At 35.6% G+C, this 20,706-nt stretch overlaps 2 protein-coding genes across 2 annotated transcripts in view; both read left to right on the plus strand.

Annotated features, from left to right (window-relative positions):
- Positions 1-10,099, plus strand: part of LOC135473184 (sodium/calcium exchanger Calx-like) — a 28,678-nt gene extending 18,579 nt beyond the window's left edge. Inside the window, exons 6-14 of the mRNA XM_064753027.1 lie at positions 871-942; positions 3,625-3,723; positions 4,408-4,538; positions 6,769-6,789; positions 8,053-8,155; positions 8,414-8,435; positions 9,199-9,403; positions 9,503-9,540; positions 9,905-10,099. Coding sequence (XP_064609097.1) covers positions 871-942; positions 3,625-3,723; positions 4,408-4,538; positions 6,769-6,789; positions 8,053-8,155; positions 8,414-8,435; positions 9,199-9,403; positions 9,503-9,540; positions 9,905-10,099 — 886 coding nt within the window. The remainder of the gene's footprint in view (positions 1-870; positions 943-3,624; positions 3,724-4,407; positions 4,539-6,768; positions 6,790-8,052; positions 8,156-8,413; positions 8,436-9,198; positions 9,404-9,502; positions 9,541-9,904) is intronic.
- Positions 9,778-20,230, plus strand: LOC135472154 (sodium/calcium exchanger 3-like). The gene is made up of 10 exons (XM_064751516.1): positions 9,778-10,064; positions 10,574-10,697; positions 11,741-11,870; positions 12,401-12,491; positions 12,827-12,905; positions 13,520-13,636; positions 14,192-14,267; positions 14,517-14,670; positions 15,280-15,455; positions 16,384-20,230. The coding sequence occupies exons 2-10, from the start codon at positions 10,588-10,590 to the stop codon at positions 16,510-16,512; spliced, it is 1,062 nt and encodes a 353-aa protein (XP_064607586.1). The 5' UTR covers positions 9,778-10,064; positions 10,574-10,587; the 3' UTR covers positions 16,513-20,230.
- Positions 20,231-20,706: the final 476 nt, after the last annotated feature.

Raw genomic sequence — 20,706 nt, forward strand, 5'->3', positions numbered from 1 at the left:
CCCTATACATAAAGGTGAACTGCAAAGCTTGTGCATCTGTTAAAATTGGGAAAAGCATAGATACATGATTGTGATTGTGTTACATTTTTGTATTATTTTTTTTATTTTTTTGTATTCTTTCTGTGTATGCAGTTTTTACATTATGTTTGTCCATAAATAAACAACTCAAATTTGGACAGCCTATTTATTGCATATCTGCTCAAAACATCTGGGCTCGTTTTCCTTGGATTTTGGGACTTGGAAACTTCACACTGATCACACTGATGCATTCATTGTGCCAAACCAGTGAAGGCTCAGTGTTCTAAAAACAGAGAGATAAGTGATGTACATGTGCATTCGGCAGTAAATTATGTTGGTTAATTATAAAGATTTAGAATATGAATAGTAAATGAATTAGTTTTCACAGTTTTGCACAATGAAAAGAGAAGACTGTTGGCAATAATTTTTGAGAGATTTGAAAGAGTTGCAGTTCACCTCTGACTATAATTATCAGTTACCTTAAGGATTTCCATTGAGCAGCTTGATTTGTTTTATCTTATTATAATTGAAAGACTTTATGTGTACATCACAAGATTTTTATTTCAATGTAACTTTTACAGAATATGTAACAAAACTGGATCTTTCTTATTTTCTGTATATATATATATTCTACATGTACATGTGACTATGTCAGCTGTATTATATACATGGAAGCCATGTTTAACACATTCAGTTAATTTGGCTGATAGAAAAAAAATGACATGATACACTGTGTGGCAATGTTGGCACACCAGACTACCACCATGTCTGCGGTGCCCATTGCTTCAAGCACCTGTTTATACTCAGATGTGTTTCTCTCACGCTGTATGTTAATCCCACCTTGCCTCTCAGAGCAAACCACGACCCAGAAGCGAACATTAACTACTGTTTGAAGGAGCTGGACGAGTCAGAGGACACATGTAGGTTGGTACAGGTATCCTGCATCATCCTTATCATGCATTAATCATGTATTAATCGCCCATTATGATCACCCCCCCATCCAGAAGCTGTACCGCAGTGACCCATTTTACCCACAGATCATACTGCTGGTTTATCATGCCTGCATGTTCACACTCTTGTTTGGTATTTTTTTACACGCACTGTATGAGGTGTACATTTGTATGATGTGTCATGAGCATATATTTTCTTCCACAAAATCTCAATTCAGAACAAGATCGAAACTAGTACTGGAATGAATTTTGATGCAAATTCATTTACCCAAATATATGGGTGGGTCAGTGACACAGTTCAAATTAAAAAGATCAGTGTGTATTGTTGCACAAAATGTAGAACAAATTTTAACACTTCGTAATATATTAAGTATCTTATTTATTTTAAGCATGGTATTAATTTATTTCTTTAGTTGATCAGTGGTTTTTGTGCATTACGCACAAGTAGTCATTTTTTATGCCTGGCGCTTCACTGGAATCTGACAAACTATCAAAAGAACAACAAAAGCTGGATTTTAAAATACACCCTCCACAATGAACAGTTCTCAGAAAGCTAATGTACCACCACACCTTCTTGATTATTAGCAGAAGTAATTGCGACAACCTGATGTTGAAGAGAAATTTAACACAAGTAACTTCATGTTTGTAGGTGTCCAATTTACTTACTTGAATCAACACTGAGTCGATGAAATAGCAGTTTTTGATTGACAGATTGAAAAAGTAAAAGGATTACATAGTCGCTTAAGGACAAACTAAGGTGAATATCATCAGTTGCTTTGACAAAAAGAGTGTGTTAACTCCTTTATCCCCCATCAATCAAAGTAATCGTGTTTTCATTGGACAGCAACGGTTGTGAGGATATCTCACACGAGCCGTATGCATCTGCTGACTAGGTTATCCCCCTTTGTTTGACTGAAAACAGTGATGTCGCTGAAGTCATTTGCTGAAGATACATCAGCTTTTTGGATTGAATTGATGTTTTTTCTGCAGGATAAATTCTTCACATTGTTACTATGTAGCAGGATAATGATATGCATGCTGACGCCTCGCCTTCTATGAGGGCTGACCATATATTTCTGTATTCTGCTGTCAACCACCAACATTATGCTGGCAAGCTTGATTGAACTCTGAATGACGTGCATTTGTTTCCTCTGCAGGTCACAGTATTAGTCTTATCCTTTTTGCAGGTGAAATAACCTGGGGAACAGATTACCATTTACATTGTAAATAAAGAAATGCATACATCAGAGGGGAATTCATAAGACTCACATTTCCCACCTTTAGCTGAAGCTATGCACTCTTTAGCTCTCCAATAATACATCACAAATACATACAATAGGGTGCATTTCTCGGCATACATGTATGTGACTGTGTTTGTTAAGAAAAAAAATTAAATCACTTCAACATTAAAGCAGAGAACAATTTGTTTTGTCTTCACTAGATGAAAGAGGCTAAGAATTCATATGTCTGCGATACCAGTTACATGTACATTAACAGTTAAACAGCTATATTTTTTCTTTGTCTTTGGCTCTGTTACTGTGGTGTGAGGTGAAGCTTCCAAAGCTGTAAATGTGGCACATGTGCGGTCCCACAGCACCAGGTGGCGTACAGTAGTTGATCAAAGAAATACACTGATAAAAGTCACTTGTACCGAGTTACAAACTCCGCACTTGTGTTGTTTTTTTGTTTTATGTAAGACATGGTTATAGCATTACACTTGACATAACTCCCGAAGAAGTGTTTGCCAAAAGCAGAGGCATAAGAAGAATGCTCTTTGGGAAGTAGTCCAAAGTCCTTTTTTCAGTTATATTGGTTATGATTAGAAATGAAGGAAAGTCCTCACAAGTTGAGTTGCATTATGGTAACACAAAGCAATAAGCATGAAGTATTCATAAGTTGTACAATTCACATGTATGTAAATGTTTATTTTTCATTATGTGTTGTTGTTGTTACAATACAAGTACTCCTAGTCATCACACATGTACATCTTCCTTGTTTTCTTGCACTTTGTCTCAGACTTCATTTGGTGAATCTTCATGTCTAACTTTTCAATACATTAATGCTAAATAGTGAATGTTATAATATCAGCTACTTGTAAACACGTGATGTAGGCCTGGGACATTGTAGTATACAGTGTAGCGGACTTATTTAGATAACATAAATGATGTATGTTTGAATCCAGTTTTACTTATGGAAGAGGTAAGTTAGTGAAATTTGTTAGATTGTAATTATAATTAAGCCTAGTAGTGTTTCTCACATTTTAATGGATAAACCTATGATCTGTTCAGCTATTGTTTATTGTATGTGATGTATCTCATTGATACAGATTTTGCCTGTATTTTCATTTGTGTATGATAAATCTGTGCTGATCGTTCCATTTACTTGTATCACCTCAGCAATATAACAACCTTACGCTTCTGTGTTTCTTCATACATAAATATATAAATTATGTCCCAGTATGTTTTAAAAAGAGGACCAAACCCCAAGTTTTGGACATTTTTAAGTCAACTTACATGGATTTGTGAGATCCCTTTGAATTCTGACTTTTGTGTTCTAAGTGCAACTGTCAAAGTCATCTTAGGTCGACATGCTGTACACTTGAAATCTGTATACATTAAGGCATTTTCTTGCTATGTTTGCACCTTTGTATTAACAGTGATGGTTCAAAAGATCCAGAGACAGGTTCTATCAGGAATGAAGACAGGCCCCTTAGGAAACGGGCTCATGAGGAACCCAAGGCTTTCGCCAGAGCTAGGTATGTTTTGGCAAATACAAGAAAGAAACAAAATTAACAAAAGACAAATTTATAATATGTATTTACAGAGATTTTATTTTATTTATTGGTGAAAATCTGCATAAAATACATACAAAATTACTGAGGAGTTTCCTTAGAGTATTTTTTATGTGGAGGACTAAGGGGAGACAATTTCATATGGATCAAGGGAAATAACAGAACATCAGTCAGAATGGAGGGGAGAGATTCATTTATTTGATGTTGTTAAGATCCTTAACATATAATTTATAATAAATAAAGGACTTCAAGGAAAAGATTCAGTGTAAAATTATCATGTTCTGTTTAAGTATTATTTGGCTTCCTCCTCGTGTATTGCATTAAACCCCAATCATTCATTCTTTTATTCCTAGTTATTACATGTAACTTGCCAGCTATAAATCTTCATGCCACTGAGCACTGAGCAGTCAAGTGTGGATGGATCCTACACGTCCTTTATTGTTATAATATTACATATTGTGGTAATATTATTTATCGTTTTTATTAATCTATAGAAGTATTGGAAAGATTTCACATATGCAAGCAATGTGTAGTTTACTTGTTTGCAACAGTATTGTGTGTGATTGTCAAGTTTGTGCTGTTGCGTGACAGTTCCTGTAGGTGTGTTATGTAGAATTCTACAAAAATCTGAGCTCTCCCCTGTTGCAGGTTCCGCCATGCTGCAGTGTATGCAATGACAGGACGGCATATGAAACCTGTAGAGAAATTCCCACACATGGCTGATATAGTTCACCAGATTCAGGCAATGTCAGATTATGCAAAAACTGGCAAAGTATCAGGTAAGATACAGACAAAAAATACAATGATCGCCTTTACATTGTGGGCTGTGTAAAGCTGTTAAACAAATGCTGCATGTTCAAAGTAGGTTAAAAGTGGCTAACCAGGGAATTTTTCAGCGTTTGGAGGTGAGAAGTTTGAGATTTTGTGGGATGTGACAAATTTTCGTACCTTCATGTTGTTTGAATACATAAAAATAGCGAGACTGATATCTTTGCCAAGGTTATACACAAGCATTCATCCAGGTCAACCGTTGGGTAAACAACACAGATTGTTAGTAAAGACTGCTCTTGTAGCTACGTATGTTTCTCACCTTCCTAGTTTACTGTTGTTCAACGTTTTTAACTTGTAACCAGCTGTTGTAGGGCATTGTGACATTCTTATTTTCAAGGCTCAGTATGCCATTTGATTTATTACTAAATCCAACTGCTATGTATCATAAATGAATACAACCATAAAAACATAATATCATGAACCAACATGAAAACTTTCTTCATGTATATTTCCAATATTTCTGAGAAAAAAACAACATTTAGCAGCTTTTTTTATGTTAAGGTTTCGTGATCTCACTGTTGCATAAATATCACTTTTATGACCATGGTCCACTTGTACGAAGCCCACTTAAGTGTGCGAAGTGACAAACACGTAATGACCATGGCAACTTAATACTTACATTGCTCTTAACATTAAGAGAGCTTCATGCAAGCAGGCCCAAATGTCTTGGGGTGACTTTGGCCATGTACCAGATCACTCTTACTGTGGATTAAAAATCATAACACACCAAGAGTGTGAACTGTGTGTTGTAGACATTTCAGTACAGGTACATTCAAGTCATAATGATCACACTGGTGATATTGATAACAGAATTGTATCTAGCGTTTGCACATATTATTGTATATTATTTTAAGGAAAGAATTCCTAGATTTCTCCTATATTTTCTTTTTTATGTTTTCTGAGAGGCATTGAAGGGGCTGAGCTATGGTTTTAGACTAACATTGTTGTTTGGCTCACATTTTGTCAGCTACCTCTCCGCCATGGTTTTCATTTAATCTGTGTGCCAAGCGAGATTTGTGTGTGCACTTGATTTCTGCAGTTAAAGTGAAATAAAACTGCTTATACCAAAACCATCATAAATCTCTATCACAACATGAATGTAAATTGTAACAGTTTTTGAAATTATAGAATTGCTAACCAGCTGTTTCTCTCCTAAATATATATAAGATTTTTTGAGAGAGAAAAAAATCAGTAAACGATATTCCAACTTCACTTCACTTCACTTCACTGCTAGGGTGCCATTTGGCATAAACCCTGTTGTTTTGCTATTCAGGGACCACTTTCCCAAAGCTTTGTAACTCAGTTTTTCATAAGTTTTCTCGCATGTTGAAACCATAGCCTTGTCAATATGACTTATGAAGTTTTGTGAAAGTGGTCCCAGTCCGTAAAGCTTTAAAGGATGTGATAATGATGTAATCATCATCTGAAAGGCCATTTCATGCAGATTTCATTTATGATTTATATTTTGCAGTGAATAAAATGAGATTCTATGGCAGATTTTTTGGGACATATTAAACAGACTGAAGCACAGATTATTTTGGTCTTCCAACGTGTTGTAACTGGTGTAATTCCACACTAAATTCAGATACAAATCTAGCATTACATGTATATTCATGTTAAACATAGAAATATAGCAATCAGATTTAGCAGCTAAAAAGATCTGCTGACATCACTGTGCTAAGCTTATTCCATATGGTCCAAACAGTCCTCCATAGAAATCAGTCTTTATTTGCATGTTATTTAATGTATAATCATAACCTCTGAAATCAGTATTGGAATCAGCGAAACATAGCCTTTCAGATGAAGCATAATTTATTTAAGGACAGACTTGTAAGTATTTTATATGGTTACAGTACAGCATGTGATAATTTGGAATAATCTTAACGAGATGCCTTTATCCCTGAAGCTCTACACAATCTGATATCATGGCATTGTATTCACATCTCGGTTTGTCCTCAAATATTTCTATAATCTGAATCTGTTTGGACTATTCTGATTTAGCCTAGCACTCCTTTGCTGTTTGTATTTTCAAGAGTTGTATCAACAGTCCATTCTGTCTTCGCCACACCCTGAATATATTTTTTCCTCTTTGAACCTGTTATTGATGTTATTCCTCTTTGAACCTGTTATTGATGTTATTCCTCTTTGAACGCTGGCTTGCATTATCTCTTTCTGCAGATGAGGACCTTAATACTTATAGTGAGTCCCTCGCATGTACATTAATTAATTGGGTTTTTTTGTGGTGTTCTTTTGGTTCTTTTCAAGCTACTAACAACTTCTCGTTATTTATGTTAATACTTGTTTTATTCTTTAACAATTTATCCAGTTAGACCTTTGCAGTAAATGAGTGCTAGTCCATTTGACCTAATTATACATGACATTTTTGTGAGGTTGCAAACACTATGGCCTGATGTCATGATATGGAAGGCTATTATGACATTATCATTATGATATGGCATCCAAAACTTTCAGGTTTTTGTTCATTATTTCAAGCAATTGGAAGTTTCAAATTTGCTCGTCCTTATTCAAATTACCGTGTACAAAATACCATTCTACGAAGATTGATAATCATTTCCTTTTTAACAAAAACCAGGTACATCACTAATAACTACCTACTGTACTTCAATTTTTACCCTATATTTTGCCTTAAGCCTTTCCAGAACTCTTCCTCATACTATGTTGTAGGATGTTTGCCTCTTCACCATTCTTTACAGGATCTTTAAAACCTTCAACTCTATTTTGCTGAGGTTTATTTCTGACACATCAGTTTCTTTGTTAACACTAATTATTTCAGACACTTTTCATTCCTTTGTATTGCAGATATACAAAATTAATAGAATGTAAATGTTTGTACAATGTATATATACATACACTGTAGCTCTAGATTGTGATTAGACTACTTTTTGCTGCAACCTTAATAATGTGTTGTGTACATGTATGTATCAGTAGTTCAGTGAAAGCTTTGTATAACGTATATGTACATATAGTGCATCTTGAAGACACATTCGAAAAAACAATAAATACAATGATTCCTGTACCCAGAGATGTTTGGGGTTTTTTTTTTCGTTCCAGCTGACTAAATGTAAATTTATTCATTGTTTCTAAATCAATGACACTTTCCTGCCTATAGTCCTGACACTTGACATGTTACACATTCTTTCATGAACAGTCAGAATTTAAAGCAGGAGAATTGTTGGACAATGCACTTCTTTGTATACAGTATTACAAGGAATACAAATATGATTTCTGTGTAATGCAAGTTATATTAGTTATCCATGTTTCTGACACATTTGGTACAAATAACAGATGATTGTATCATTAGAACGCGTATTAAAGTGAGTACATTAAGACAGTGTGCATCCACAGGCAGGCCATAATGTGCATATGTGATGGCCATGTACATGTATATGTTGAGTGTAAACATACTGACATGACGTTAACAGTTACTATGTTTACTTCCAGATAAGAACCTCTGTGGCAAGTTCACCTTTTCTTCAACAAACTATGCGGTGATGGAGAGTGCTGGTCTCCTAGAAATAGATGTCTTATTTCATCGCAGAGTTCCGTGAGTTTTGAGTTGTCTTTGTTTCGAGATTTTGCAGTAGTTAACCACGTGCACACTGGCTGTATACGTGTACATGTAGTACTGTATTTTGATTGATTCAGTAATAATAGTAACTTACTGACTGTATTATTAAGATTCATTGATTTATACATGTATTGTAACTAATGCTGTCACTCACTAGTTTCATGTAATTCAACAAGTAGACAATATTTCATAATATTTTTCTTCTTGTTTTTTTTTTTATTTATATAAATACAGGCCAAGGGGAATGTGTGTTGTGGTAAGTACATGCATGTTAATGGTAATTTTAATATTTTTACACAGTCTTAATATTATACATCTGAATGGATTTATTTTGTTTTGTTAATGTCTTATCAAACTTCAAAACCATAATTTGAAGGTATCAGACTTGTAAAACCTCAATTTCAGTAGTGAGTAATCACTAATACATGACAGGAGAAGTTTTAATTTTAATGGACAGTTTCTCTTTTATTTTTTGAAATTTTTTTGGCACTTATTAATTCTGTTTTGCTCCGCTGTGTCCTAAATTGTACATGAGGGGCACTTCAAGAAAGCAATAAATTTTTATCCAAGTGTTCTGACTGTGGAATGATCGACATCCTTTTTCATGATTTGTTATTGTGCAATGTCTGTTGTGTTTATTTGCTGTGGAACAGGCAGCATAAATTCATTGTAAGACAGATTTTGCATTTTGATACTAGTTTTATGATGGTGTAACAGAAGGCATGTCACAAGGAAACTTTACATGCACAGAGATATGTAACTTCTGTGCACAAAACCTAATTTTTTCTTCTTATTATAGAGGTAACAGTTGTCTAAGCAGCATATCACTCGTACTTGATGTACCGTTTGACTCAACAGTCCACCTTCCTTGGCTGATTTGAAATTAGGACAAAGAAAACTGTTTGATGATCTTATGGAAAATGTGATTTCATATTCTTATCACCTCAGCTGATAATTTCCTGATTAGTTTTCTGGATAAATCAGTTTCAGTGTTTTATATGATCACTTTGGTTTCATAGAACGGGGGTACACTTTTGGCCAGAAGGTCTTCAAAGGCAGCCATTCCAGCTTGGTCACCAACTCTTACCGAAGAAACCGAGTTCATGGGCCCACCGAAGGATGGAGAGGAAGATGTGGTCAAAAATATTGTCGCAGTCGACTTTGAAACACGAGAAGGTACTGCCAAACTTGGCAAGGATTTCACTCACACCTGTGGGAAAATTGGTACGTTATAGGAACTTGTACATGCAGTTTGTCTTTGATCGCCGCATTTTTGACCTAAAAGTTCATTCATGACTAAGTTACTCATTTTGTCAAATTCAGGGGGTTCTATTGATCTTATAAAAGTCTGTGCCTTTGAGGTTTGTGTGGAAGGTAGAATAACATTTTTACTGGAAAAATGCAATTTTCAGCAGTAAGTCACTTACAAACCTTTATTTGCCTCTAATAATGCACTTTTGGGCTAATTTTGAGGGCATTTGCAATGTATATGATGAACCGGGTATCTGGTACCCAACATACAGCTCACAAAGAAATGCGGAAAATTGATGTGTACTCACTCATAGCATAAATGTTGTATCAAATCATGTATGGGTGTTCTAACATACTAATTAGATCATAGAGAAAAGGATTACATAATATATTAAAAATATTTCCTGTTTTGTATCTGATGCAAAACCTTGAAGTAAATTAACAGTCAAAACCTTGTATGTATTTGCATTTCAGGTCTTCCTGGAAAATGAATACAGAAAGAAGATTGCCATCCCAATTCTGAAAGAAAATCATGATAGTGATGTTGACTTTTACATCCTGCTGAAAAACCCAGAAGGAGGAGCTGGACTAGGGGACCCCAGTGTGTCAAGGATCACCATTATAGATGATGATGGTAAGGACATCATTGTACTTACATCTTCTTTGTGACTCTCTTGAATAATAAACATGTGGCTAAAGATTGTCAAGTTTGCAAAGGTGAAGGCAAATGTTAAAGTCATCCTGTCTAATTCACCTGCTGATAGTTGACATTGTATAAGCTGTTCTTATTTTGTGAAATTTGATTGAAGGAGACCACAGCAAGATCAGGTTCTGAAAGCAAAGGAAGATGAAATAAGTGATCTATATGTTGCCTGAGTTTGGCAAAATGAGTGGAACTGCACTTCAAACAACAGACATGCAGCTTGTGTGCTTTTTATACACAGTAGTGTAAGAATAACAAAAATGGTATGCTTTTAGATATTGAAATCGAGCTAAGCAAACAAAAGTGATATAAGTATAAATATTTGGCACATTTGATCACATTGGACTGGCCAGAATTGTTTAATGGGAACTTCTTGTAATCAAATTTTATTAGGTTTGGTCAAATATTTGTACTGATGTTTCGATTTTTCTTTCACCCAGAACCGGGGCATTTTATGTTTGAGCAGCCACGCTATAATGCTGATATGTCAAAAGGTGCTTTGACAGCCACTGTTGTTCGCCAGAATGGTTGTGATGGAAAGGTCACTTTGGAGTATTCTACTATGTGAGTATATTACGTCATTTCATTACAGATGTCATGTTAAGTAGCAGTGAAAGTAGCTCAAACTCATGAATCTTGCATATAGCCTTTGATATGTATTTGTTGGATGAGTGTTTTACAACATACATGTATTTTTATCATTATATAATGGAGGCCCTGGCTGGCTCAGCAAGTTAAAGCACTTCATTGGCTGGCTGTGATTCAGCACCTTGACAAAGGAGATGGCATGTTTAATCCTAGTTCTGGCTGCTTTGGTAGTGGCTATTAGTCGGGAGGTTTGTGAGGCATATGGTGGAAGTCAACTTCAGGCAGTCTAATTCTTCCCGTGAAGAAAATTGAATATGGCATTTCAGATTACACCATAAAATAAATAAAGGAGAAATATGAGGATTAATTTCCTGTGCATATAGATACACTCATCTTTGATCCATACCTGCTGTTAAGTGTCAGAAAATCATATAAACCACTGTGCTTCATGTCTCCTTGGTTATCTGTCTTAAATAGCCGTTGTGGTATTTATATACATGTATACTTCACTGCTTAGTGTATCCCTCTGTGTATTTTAAGCTACCATAATCATCAATCTTTTGGCTTATGAATGAGCAGCTTTCAGTGCAATTTATACACATTGTTAATTTGATTGTGGAAACAAAACTAGATTGGTTGGATTGGCCAATTCCAGGGCTGCACAGAAAGTGTAATGTTAACAGTCTACACGGAATAATGTCATCAGAATATGCTTGAATAAACACCTTGCAAACCTGCAAAGAGGTTGAAGAATTACAGTACCATTATGTACAAATCCAGCATCATAAACGGTATCTACATGTATATATTCATGAATTAAAGTAGAACTCACTGCCCTGACAGCTCACACAAGAATAGATAATAAATAGTTTACACTTCACAGGGGACACATTCTAAGCATGAAGTTTGTAAAACATACATGTACGTGGTGGCATGTGACATGTATATAGTTACATCTGTTAATTGTTACATCACATACTTGGTAACGCCAAGCATGACTTTGCTTCTCTTTGACATAGGGATGGCACAGCTGTAGGTGGTAAAGAATTAGGTGAAGGTATTGACTATGTGAAAACAAATGGGGAAATCACCTTCCAACATGGAGAGCTATCAAGGGACATCACCATACCAGTAGACCCCAATTCTAAGGTACGCTTAAAAATGATGTACCCTATTTCCGCAACATAACTATTTCCTTTCCACATATGAAAAAGCAACTTTAAGCAGCATTTAGGCACATTTTAAATTTGATTTTGGAGACAAACCTGCACTGGTTTGAATGGGCAATTTGGGTTCTTCACAAAAAATATACCTGTATTAATCTACACAGAATAATGCCTTGAGAATATTCTGAAATAAACATCTTGCAAACGTGTAAATAGGTTGAAGAATTGCAGTATGCTGTAATAGCTTGTATATTGTTACCCGCTTCACTTCTGCATTCCTTTTATCCTGTAAGGCTATAATTTACCCCAAGGGATCCAGCTTGGACGGGAAGCTAACAGGATAAAGACATTCTAAATAGTTGCAAAATTACATTGAATCAATGGTTATTATATTCTTTATGATATATTATATTATCTTTTTATAGTCTTGATTGTAGCTTTTCATGACATTGTATATACATGTATACCTTCAGTTTAACAATGTTCCAGTTAAGAGTTTTACGCTTGTTACAGGGATCTAAAAACTTTGTGCTAACTCTGAGAAATCCTACTGATGGTGCCAAGATTGGGGATGTCAGTGCAGCTATCTGTAATATAAACACAGGTAAGATCCTAAAGTGGTTGTTGTTCAACAACTATATTTAGTAGATAAATCAGAAGATGTGCTTAGTTTTACAGCAGGTAGCTAGAAGCATTGATTCACATGTATTTGCTGATTATGATGCTGTGAGAAATACATGAATTTCACATTTACAACAGCAACTGCACAAGGAGGAGCCAGAAGAATGGCTTGGTGGCTAGGTCAGTTTTATAAAACTGTGCGCTTCTTTATGGGTTGTCCAGAATTTTGTGACATTCGATACATTAAACATGTACATTACATCATTAATTGTCCATTGTGAAACTGTGTGCATTCGAGTTATTTGTTCTGCTTTAAAGATGAGTTAGCAGAGAGAATAGCTGATGCAATTGAAGGTGAAAGCACAGAAGAAGTCAGTTGGCCCGAACAGTTCAAGAAGTAAGTAGACATTTGGGAAAATGGAATTGAGTAAAAATGTGATATGTGCCAGGTTTTCATTCATAAGCTAGATTGATATTTTACACAGTTACATTGTGTTATATCAAAGTTCTTATGGCACTTTTATTATTGGTAATACTCATCTGAGTGCACTGACCTTTGACCCATATTGAATTTCACTTAGGCAATGTTTGATATAGATCAGATATGGCATAGTGAATTTCCTGAAAAGCCATAAATATTGCTTTTAATTGGGAAAGGCAAAAAGTATATCAGTGTTAAGAATTTGTGCTTTGTATAGGTTACTGTACAGCTCTCCATTTACCCATCTGATCCACTATCTTCAGTGTGGCACAAACATGTCTCTGACAAAAGGATTTACACAAATATGCTTTTCTCTAAATATTTCTTTATCATATTCCTTTATTGTCATTAAAAATATGCTCTATATCTTCCCCAGAACCAACCCATTTCTTTTAGATTGTGGTATTGCTGTGGAATTCTCTGAAGAACGGAGCTTAATACAAACAGGGTTGCAGTGAAAAACAGACTTGTTAAACTCATATTGATATGACAATCTTTGATATGTTCTGCTTACGTTTGTGTTTGATAAGCGCCATGACTGTCGGTGGAGATGGTGATGATGATGATGATGGGCCATCTGCCTTAGAGTTTTTTCTTCACTTCTGTACATTCTTTTGGAAGATCCTGTTTGCATTTACTCCTCCAACGTAAGTTTTCTGAAATGAAACTAGAAACATGAGATACATGAGATTTCAGTCATTGTGTCAATCAGATCTCATCTATTGTTGGGGGAAACAATAGATGAGAAAATTCAGAGAAAATTGGTCAATCTGTCCCAGATAAGCTATCACATTTGCTGAACACATGAGAAATATAGCCTCACTTGTTGGGTATTTTATTGGTGATGTTTTTTCTGCTTTAAATTTAGTTGAAAAATCCATCACTCTTACAAAAAGAGGTCAGAATGTCTTACTTAGTGTCATGCATCTATCACAAAAGGCCAAAAGCGCTCAGCTGTTAAGACTGCATTCTTTATTTTGTTCATAATACAATACAGTTTATTTATCAGGTTGTTGTAAGACAGTATTCTAGAATTGGAGACAACATTAATTGTCAGTGTGACCCTTAAAACAGGAGATGAAAGGGTTTGCTCAAAACACATGAAAGTGTCTCCATACTTTTTGATAATGGAACTGCTAACATTGCCATTGCTGCAGATGTTTCATCACAGTGTAACCATTAACCGTGCTGTCTGATTTCAGGAAATACTTGGGCGCCTGGCCAGCTTTTGTCATTTCATTGGTATTCCTGGCAGGTCTGACAGCAGTTGTTGAGCAGGTATGAATTTGCTTGTGTTTTTGTGCGCTAGAAGCAGTTATACTAATAATAATATGTGTGCAGGGGGGTCCATGTTTCTTGCTGTGCACACCAAGCTGATTTCCAAAGTTGTCATATTTTAACAGGATTCGTTATAACCAATGATGATGATTGGGAGTTGCCTGCTTCACAAGGATTGAGAGATCGTATAGTTGTATGTATTCCTAAAGATTTCACATTTATTGAATTTTTTTTTCTATGTATGTACAGCTGGGTCATTTGTTGGGTTGTGTGATTGGCCTCAAAACCAGTGTGACAGGTATCACAATCATTGCCTTGGGAACAAGTCTTCCGGATACCTTCGCTAGTCGCACAGCGGCCATGCAGGATGAGTACGCCGATGCTGCCATTGGAAATGTTACAGGTAATGATACATGTACAGCTTTTACGGTGTATGCCTTCCCAACAAGGTTGAATATCCTCTTGATTTAGGACATTTTATTCTCACTTGCCTTCATAACTAACAGGAATAAATACAAGCTTTAAAGAGTGAGTAATAGTGCAAGTTTCCTTGTTTACTCCTGCACAATATATTTAAAATTTTGAGGGGATAATTGTGTTCTAGAAATCAGGGATAAAGAATTTCAGTTAAGAGACATCAGGATTTTTAAAGTATCTAATATTTCACAAAAATGGCCAAAATGAGAAGAAATGTAAGAAATGTGATTTTAATGGAAAAGTTTCTTTGCCTAGTTGTTTGAAAGTTTATTAGCTAAAACTGGTAATGTCATATTTTATATTTAAAATTTTTGCCAAGCTCTGCAGCCAATACAGTTGTCTAAAGTCATAGTATAATAGCAGCAGTTTTAGTTCATATTTTATGTATTGTTACACAATTTTTTGGGTCTAAGTACAAAGTGAAGGCTTGGCTTAAGGTTGGATTGTACTATGAAGTCTTAAAATAGTTTTGTTTGAACAACTGGGCTAATTTCCCTGAAAGATGTTTTGACTACTGACCACTTTTGTTTTGCAGGAAGTAACAGCGTAAACGTGTTTCTGGGTCTGGGTCTGCAGTGGGTCATCAGCACAATGTATTACCTGGCGAGAGGTGAGACATACACAGTCTCCACGGGCACTTTAGTGCAGGCTGTCCTCCTGTTCACGTGTTGCGGTATTATCTGCATCATACTTCTGTGTGTGAGGAGAAAGGTAAGAAATGTCTATACTATTTCTCTGATGAGGCAGTATGTCACTGTTTAATCTTACTGGAGCAATACAAGGTATATATCTGTGGTTGAGTGGATTTTCTCTAAAATCCAGAAATTAACTGTTTTTAAGGGCACAGGTGCACAAAACATTTGTATTCTACAGAGAATTTCTCATATAATGGGTGATTGAAAAGTTCTGAGCCCATGCCAGAAAATGTAGAGCATATTTTTCCCTCTTGTATTCTGAGAACGTAACTGTTCTCTTGAGTGGGTGTGAAGTATTGACTCATTGGGTGCATTCTTGCAGACACAATATTGGAAAGAAGTGAGTAGGGGTGTGTCTGATTGGTAAAATGGATAGAGAGCGAAGTTTGATGCTGGTTTTAATATTGCATCCAAAGCTGAATATTGTTTAAATGTTATTCCCAGGTGTCTGTGATATTATAGCATTTAAAATTTACACGCCTGTATTTTCACTTCATTATTTACAACTTGTGTCATTTAGAATTCACAAACCTCTATTCTCACTTCATGATTTACAACTTATGCCATTTAAAATTCACAATCCTCTATTTTCACTTCATTATTTGCAACTTATTATGTCATGTATAATTTACAAACCTCTGTTTTCACTTCATCGCTTGCAATTTATTATGTCACTGAAGATTTACTTCTTTATTTATTTTATATTATTTTTAGATTATTATGTCATTTAGCATTTCATCTCACTTGTATTTTCTGTTCATTATTTGCACCATATGATGTAATTTAAGATTCACACACTTAGTTGTATTGTTTGTTCTTTTTTTGCACCTTATGGTGTAACTTAAGATTCACACACTTAGTTGTATTTTCTGTTTATTATTTGTACCTTATGTTGTATCTTAAGATTCACACACTTAGTTGTGTTTTCTCTTCATTATTTCCAGCTTGTTGGTGGAGAGTTGGGAGGCAAAAATAAACTGGGCAGATGGTTCTCGGGGTTATTGCTGATTTTCCTGTGGGTGGCCTACATCATTGTGTCAAGCTTACGAGCCTATAATGTGATCACTTGGTAGGGATGTGTTGCCCAAAGAGCAGCTGAGAAGTTACCCAGCTTTATAAATAAGTGAACTTCTTAGGATAAATAAAACATGTGGTATAAACATTTTGAGAAGCTGATAATGAAGATGTTGATATTTTTTATGTAGCTTGTAGTGGACCATTTATCCCACAGATTGCATCAGGACCAATCTAGAGTTGGATTTTCTCCAGTCCAACTCTCTTTTTCAAGATCACTGTTTACCCTGTATTTCTCTAGCTTTGAAGCCCTGGGACATGTTAAAGATTGTACATACATATATGGTTGTGCTGAATTTTCCCCTCTGAAAGAAACGAATATTATTTCCCATGCACATTATAAGTAGGGTAAGATGTTTAAACCTTAAATTGAATTCAGAAAAATGCATTATTTGTATTGGCATGTAAAAACAAAAGATAGCCCAAGGAAAATTGTCATTCTGAGCTTTGGAAATTCTGTAAAGAAACAACACAAAGACATTTAGGTACAAACATATTTTAAAACATACATTGTGTGTCATGTTTAATTTTCTGGTGTAGCATGGTCTGTAAAATGCTGTAAGTTGGTGTCATTCATTGACAGAATGCACAATGATGCGTAGTACACACATTGCATATAATCACCCATATGACAAGCCCAAACAGCACTTCACAGATTGATGAACATTGCACTTACAAGTCTGTGCTTAATTCTAGAACAGGCCACATTCCCAAAACATTGTGAATCAAATTTCTGGTAAATGCTTGTATAAATGCCTTCTGGGCTACAGCTCCATGAAGGACAAGGTTATTCACAAAAAGTGACCAAAAAAACTATTGCTGTTTTGTTTTTTCAAGTGGGCTCTGTACTATACAATTCACAGCGAGATATGTTAGATGTTTAGCTTCTTAGATTATTTATTTTTATTTATACATGCAACAGAAAAGTACCAGTTGCAGCAAGAATCATTTTATGAAAACAGGTATTTTCGTTAACTTGGGATTTTTTTTTGGACAGTACAACTGTTTACAGTTGGAAGTATTTAAAGTCATTACATTGCTCAGTTTTGTCTTTACACACCAGTGTGATTATTAAGTCGTCGTAGGTCAATCATTTAACAACTTTCTGGTAGAAAGGAGGTGGGTAAGTGATCAGACATCAGTCTGTGAAGTGCATGTTGTTATAATATGGTATTACCGCACACTCATACATCTTTGCTGGGGGTACCTGCTGTGATTTCGTCTTATGTTTGAAATAAAGGGCCCTGTAATTCAAATGAAGAACTGGTCCAAAGTTATTTCTTCGAAGAACAAAATAGCACAATCTTATGTCTGGTTATAGCAAGAATGCAGTTCTAAGTTTCAAAAATAAACTTGGAATTCTATGAAAGGCTGTGTGAATAATTTGGCTTTTTCTGTTACAATGCTTCACTCCGTAGATTCTCTGTTAATATTTACAAGTGTAGAACAAATCAGTTAGGTGTGTACCATTTGTCAATCTAGACAAGAAAAGACCCACACATTGCCACTTGATAAGTGACTTAATTCAATATTTACCACATTGTTGCTTGTGAAGTCGTTTCCCTCTGTGATATCTTCGTGTTTTTTTTCTTAATGTAGAATATGGCTTAATATAGGCTTGTACGCTTATCCTTTTGTTTTAGTGCTGTGTCGGTATGAGACAGGTATCATCTGGTTGTGTACCATAGTCATAAGTGCTCGTGGTATGGACCAGTCGGGTTTTACCTTATAGCGAGACACGGCACATGAGTGAGTGACGTGGTCTTAGTTATGAACGTTACTTTGGTGACGAACAAGAGTCCCCAATACCTTAATGATTCGCGTTGCCATGGGTACTCACTTTACCTTCGTGTGTCACCTTACCGCAGTGACTTATGTTGCTTTTTATTGACTCGCATTACGTCAGTTACTCTCGTTACCTTATAGTGACTTTACCGAAAGTTGCCTTAATTACCAGAAGAAATTAGTTTGGTTAATAGTCCCAAGTACACGTAGTTGATCTTGCTCAGGTTCTCCCGTTGAGCTCAACAATCTGGAAAGCCTAATTCGGAATTCGGAGGAATCACATAGGTCACGCTGTATTAAGGTAACCGATTGTATGCTACTTTCATTGTTCATCATGATTACACATTCAGAATGTGTATGTGTAGTTCAAAACGTAATGAGTTAAGAAAGTTTTTAGACCACTTTATGATTGGGAAAACGGTTATTACACCAGAATGGCCCCAATGTTACCGCCTGGTACACTGTAGAACAAGGGTTAGGAATTTGTGTCAAGATTGCAAATGGATGCAGAGTTAAACTTTTAAGAGTTGTTCTTTTAGAATCGGCGCAACCATTTCCGCGGCGCGGATTTTATCTGAAATAAGGTTTAATATCGCGAGCCTCTTAGAATCTGTATTTACGCACTGTAAGATGTATTTATTCTGAGACAGCAAATTATTAATGAGTTATTGACGGAGACCAACATTTAAAGGTGTATTTAGGCACAGTACTAAGTTGCCTGTTTGTACAGAATGCTGTTTTTCCATTTGTTATTCCCCATGTATTGTTATGGTTTATAAATATTATTTGTGTTATCCCATATGTTGATATTTATAACTCCATCCTAAGAGATCCCATAATTTACATCTACACCTACTGTAACTTTTTTTTTTTGGTTGTACATTTACGAAACTACCCTTCATGATTCATACAGTGTTAAATAGTGGGAAGTTGACTTCACAAAATGTATTTCTATAATGATAGCTCAACATCACATGTTGCCAGTCTGCATGCAGACTCGAGCAGCAGTGAGATTGTGAAGGAGCGCTTGTCTTAGATGACACTGGCCAGTTGGTTATCATATACGCTGTGGCGTTCACACTGAACCTGTTTAAACCCACGTTGGTTTAAAAACTTTATTAGACGAGTTACTGAAGGCAGCAAGTTCTCTTGATATGTAGCCAGCGTGGACAAGCAGAGTCAGACACCAAATTGGAAGCGAACAATTATGGTAAATGTCGGCAGAATTTTATTGGTTATACAATGTAACAATACAAGTTCTGGACGGTTACTTGACTATTACAATGTTTTATGATTATCAGAAGTATGAAGGGCAGCTTCTTCGAGACGCATAAGCATACCTCCGCCCTGTCTTATTCCTCGCCCTCGTTTCCACAGTAATTTAAGGGTGACATGACGCTGTTTTACATTGCTGTACTCTGAATAGTTTTTGTTAACGCCATACTTGTTTCTAGATAGAAAGTAATATGTGGCTCGAACGAAGAATTTTTTTTTTTTTTTGGATGTGTTAAGTTCTACATGTATAATGAAAATTGTTATGATTTAACGAATACATATGGCTTGAATGTATCGTATGCATGGATTGATCTCCCTTGGCTTGGTGAACAAACTGTGACATACTGTTTGCCTGAACCAATAGAATTCGGTGATCTCATTTGACAGTATGCAAGTGAGCCATCATAACGTATAGAGATGTTCAAACGCCTCCCTAATTTATTGCGATTTTGTTTTACTTTAGTTTTAGTTTAAACGTTTTATTTATTATAGTTTTTTGTACAGATTTTACATAAAAAATGATTCCTGTGATATTGTAGCAGACCCCTTGATAGTTAATTTCCGGACACGTTTTGGTTCGTTATGCGCTGCTGTACAGATTTATAGAAGGTATATATCACCTGACTGAGCAAACAAAACCAAAATAAAGAATTCTTTGACCAAAACTAGATCTGTTGTCTTTGTCTTTCAATTTTAAACAAATCCGGCGTATTCTTCTGTTTAAAAGCATCTGATGACCGAAGCGCCTCTTCACCAGCCAAGTGTTATAGATCCGATACTCTACTCATCCTTAAGGTTAATTCCCGCGGCAATGTTTATTTTTTTTAAGAATTTCCCCAAATACACCATTATACCAAAGGTTCGCGTATAGTTTAGATCATGTTCTCAAGCCAAAGTATGGTACGAAATGACTGGAGAAGATGGTCTGGACTATACGCGTTAAAAGATTAATCGCATTACAGGTTTTGTCGAAGATGCTGAGCTTTGGTGGGTGTAAATTCTTATTATGGACCAGAACGAATTATTCCATAACGGATACAAAAAAGCCTGTAGCGAATAACGAAGACGTATCCCAAACCGTTCAATGATTTGCATTTATCTGAAGCTGAACTTTGTGCACAATATATGCACGA

This window comes from Liolophura sinensis, chromosome 8, assembly GCF_032854445.1.
Source record: "Liolophura sinensis isolate JHLJ2023 chromosome 8, CUHK_Ljap_v2, whole genome shotgun sequence".
Classification (NCBI taxonomy): Eukaryota; Metazoa; Mollusca; class Polyplacophora; order Chitonida; family Chitonidae; genus Liolophura; species Liolophura sinensis.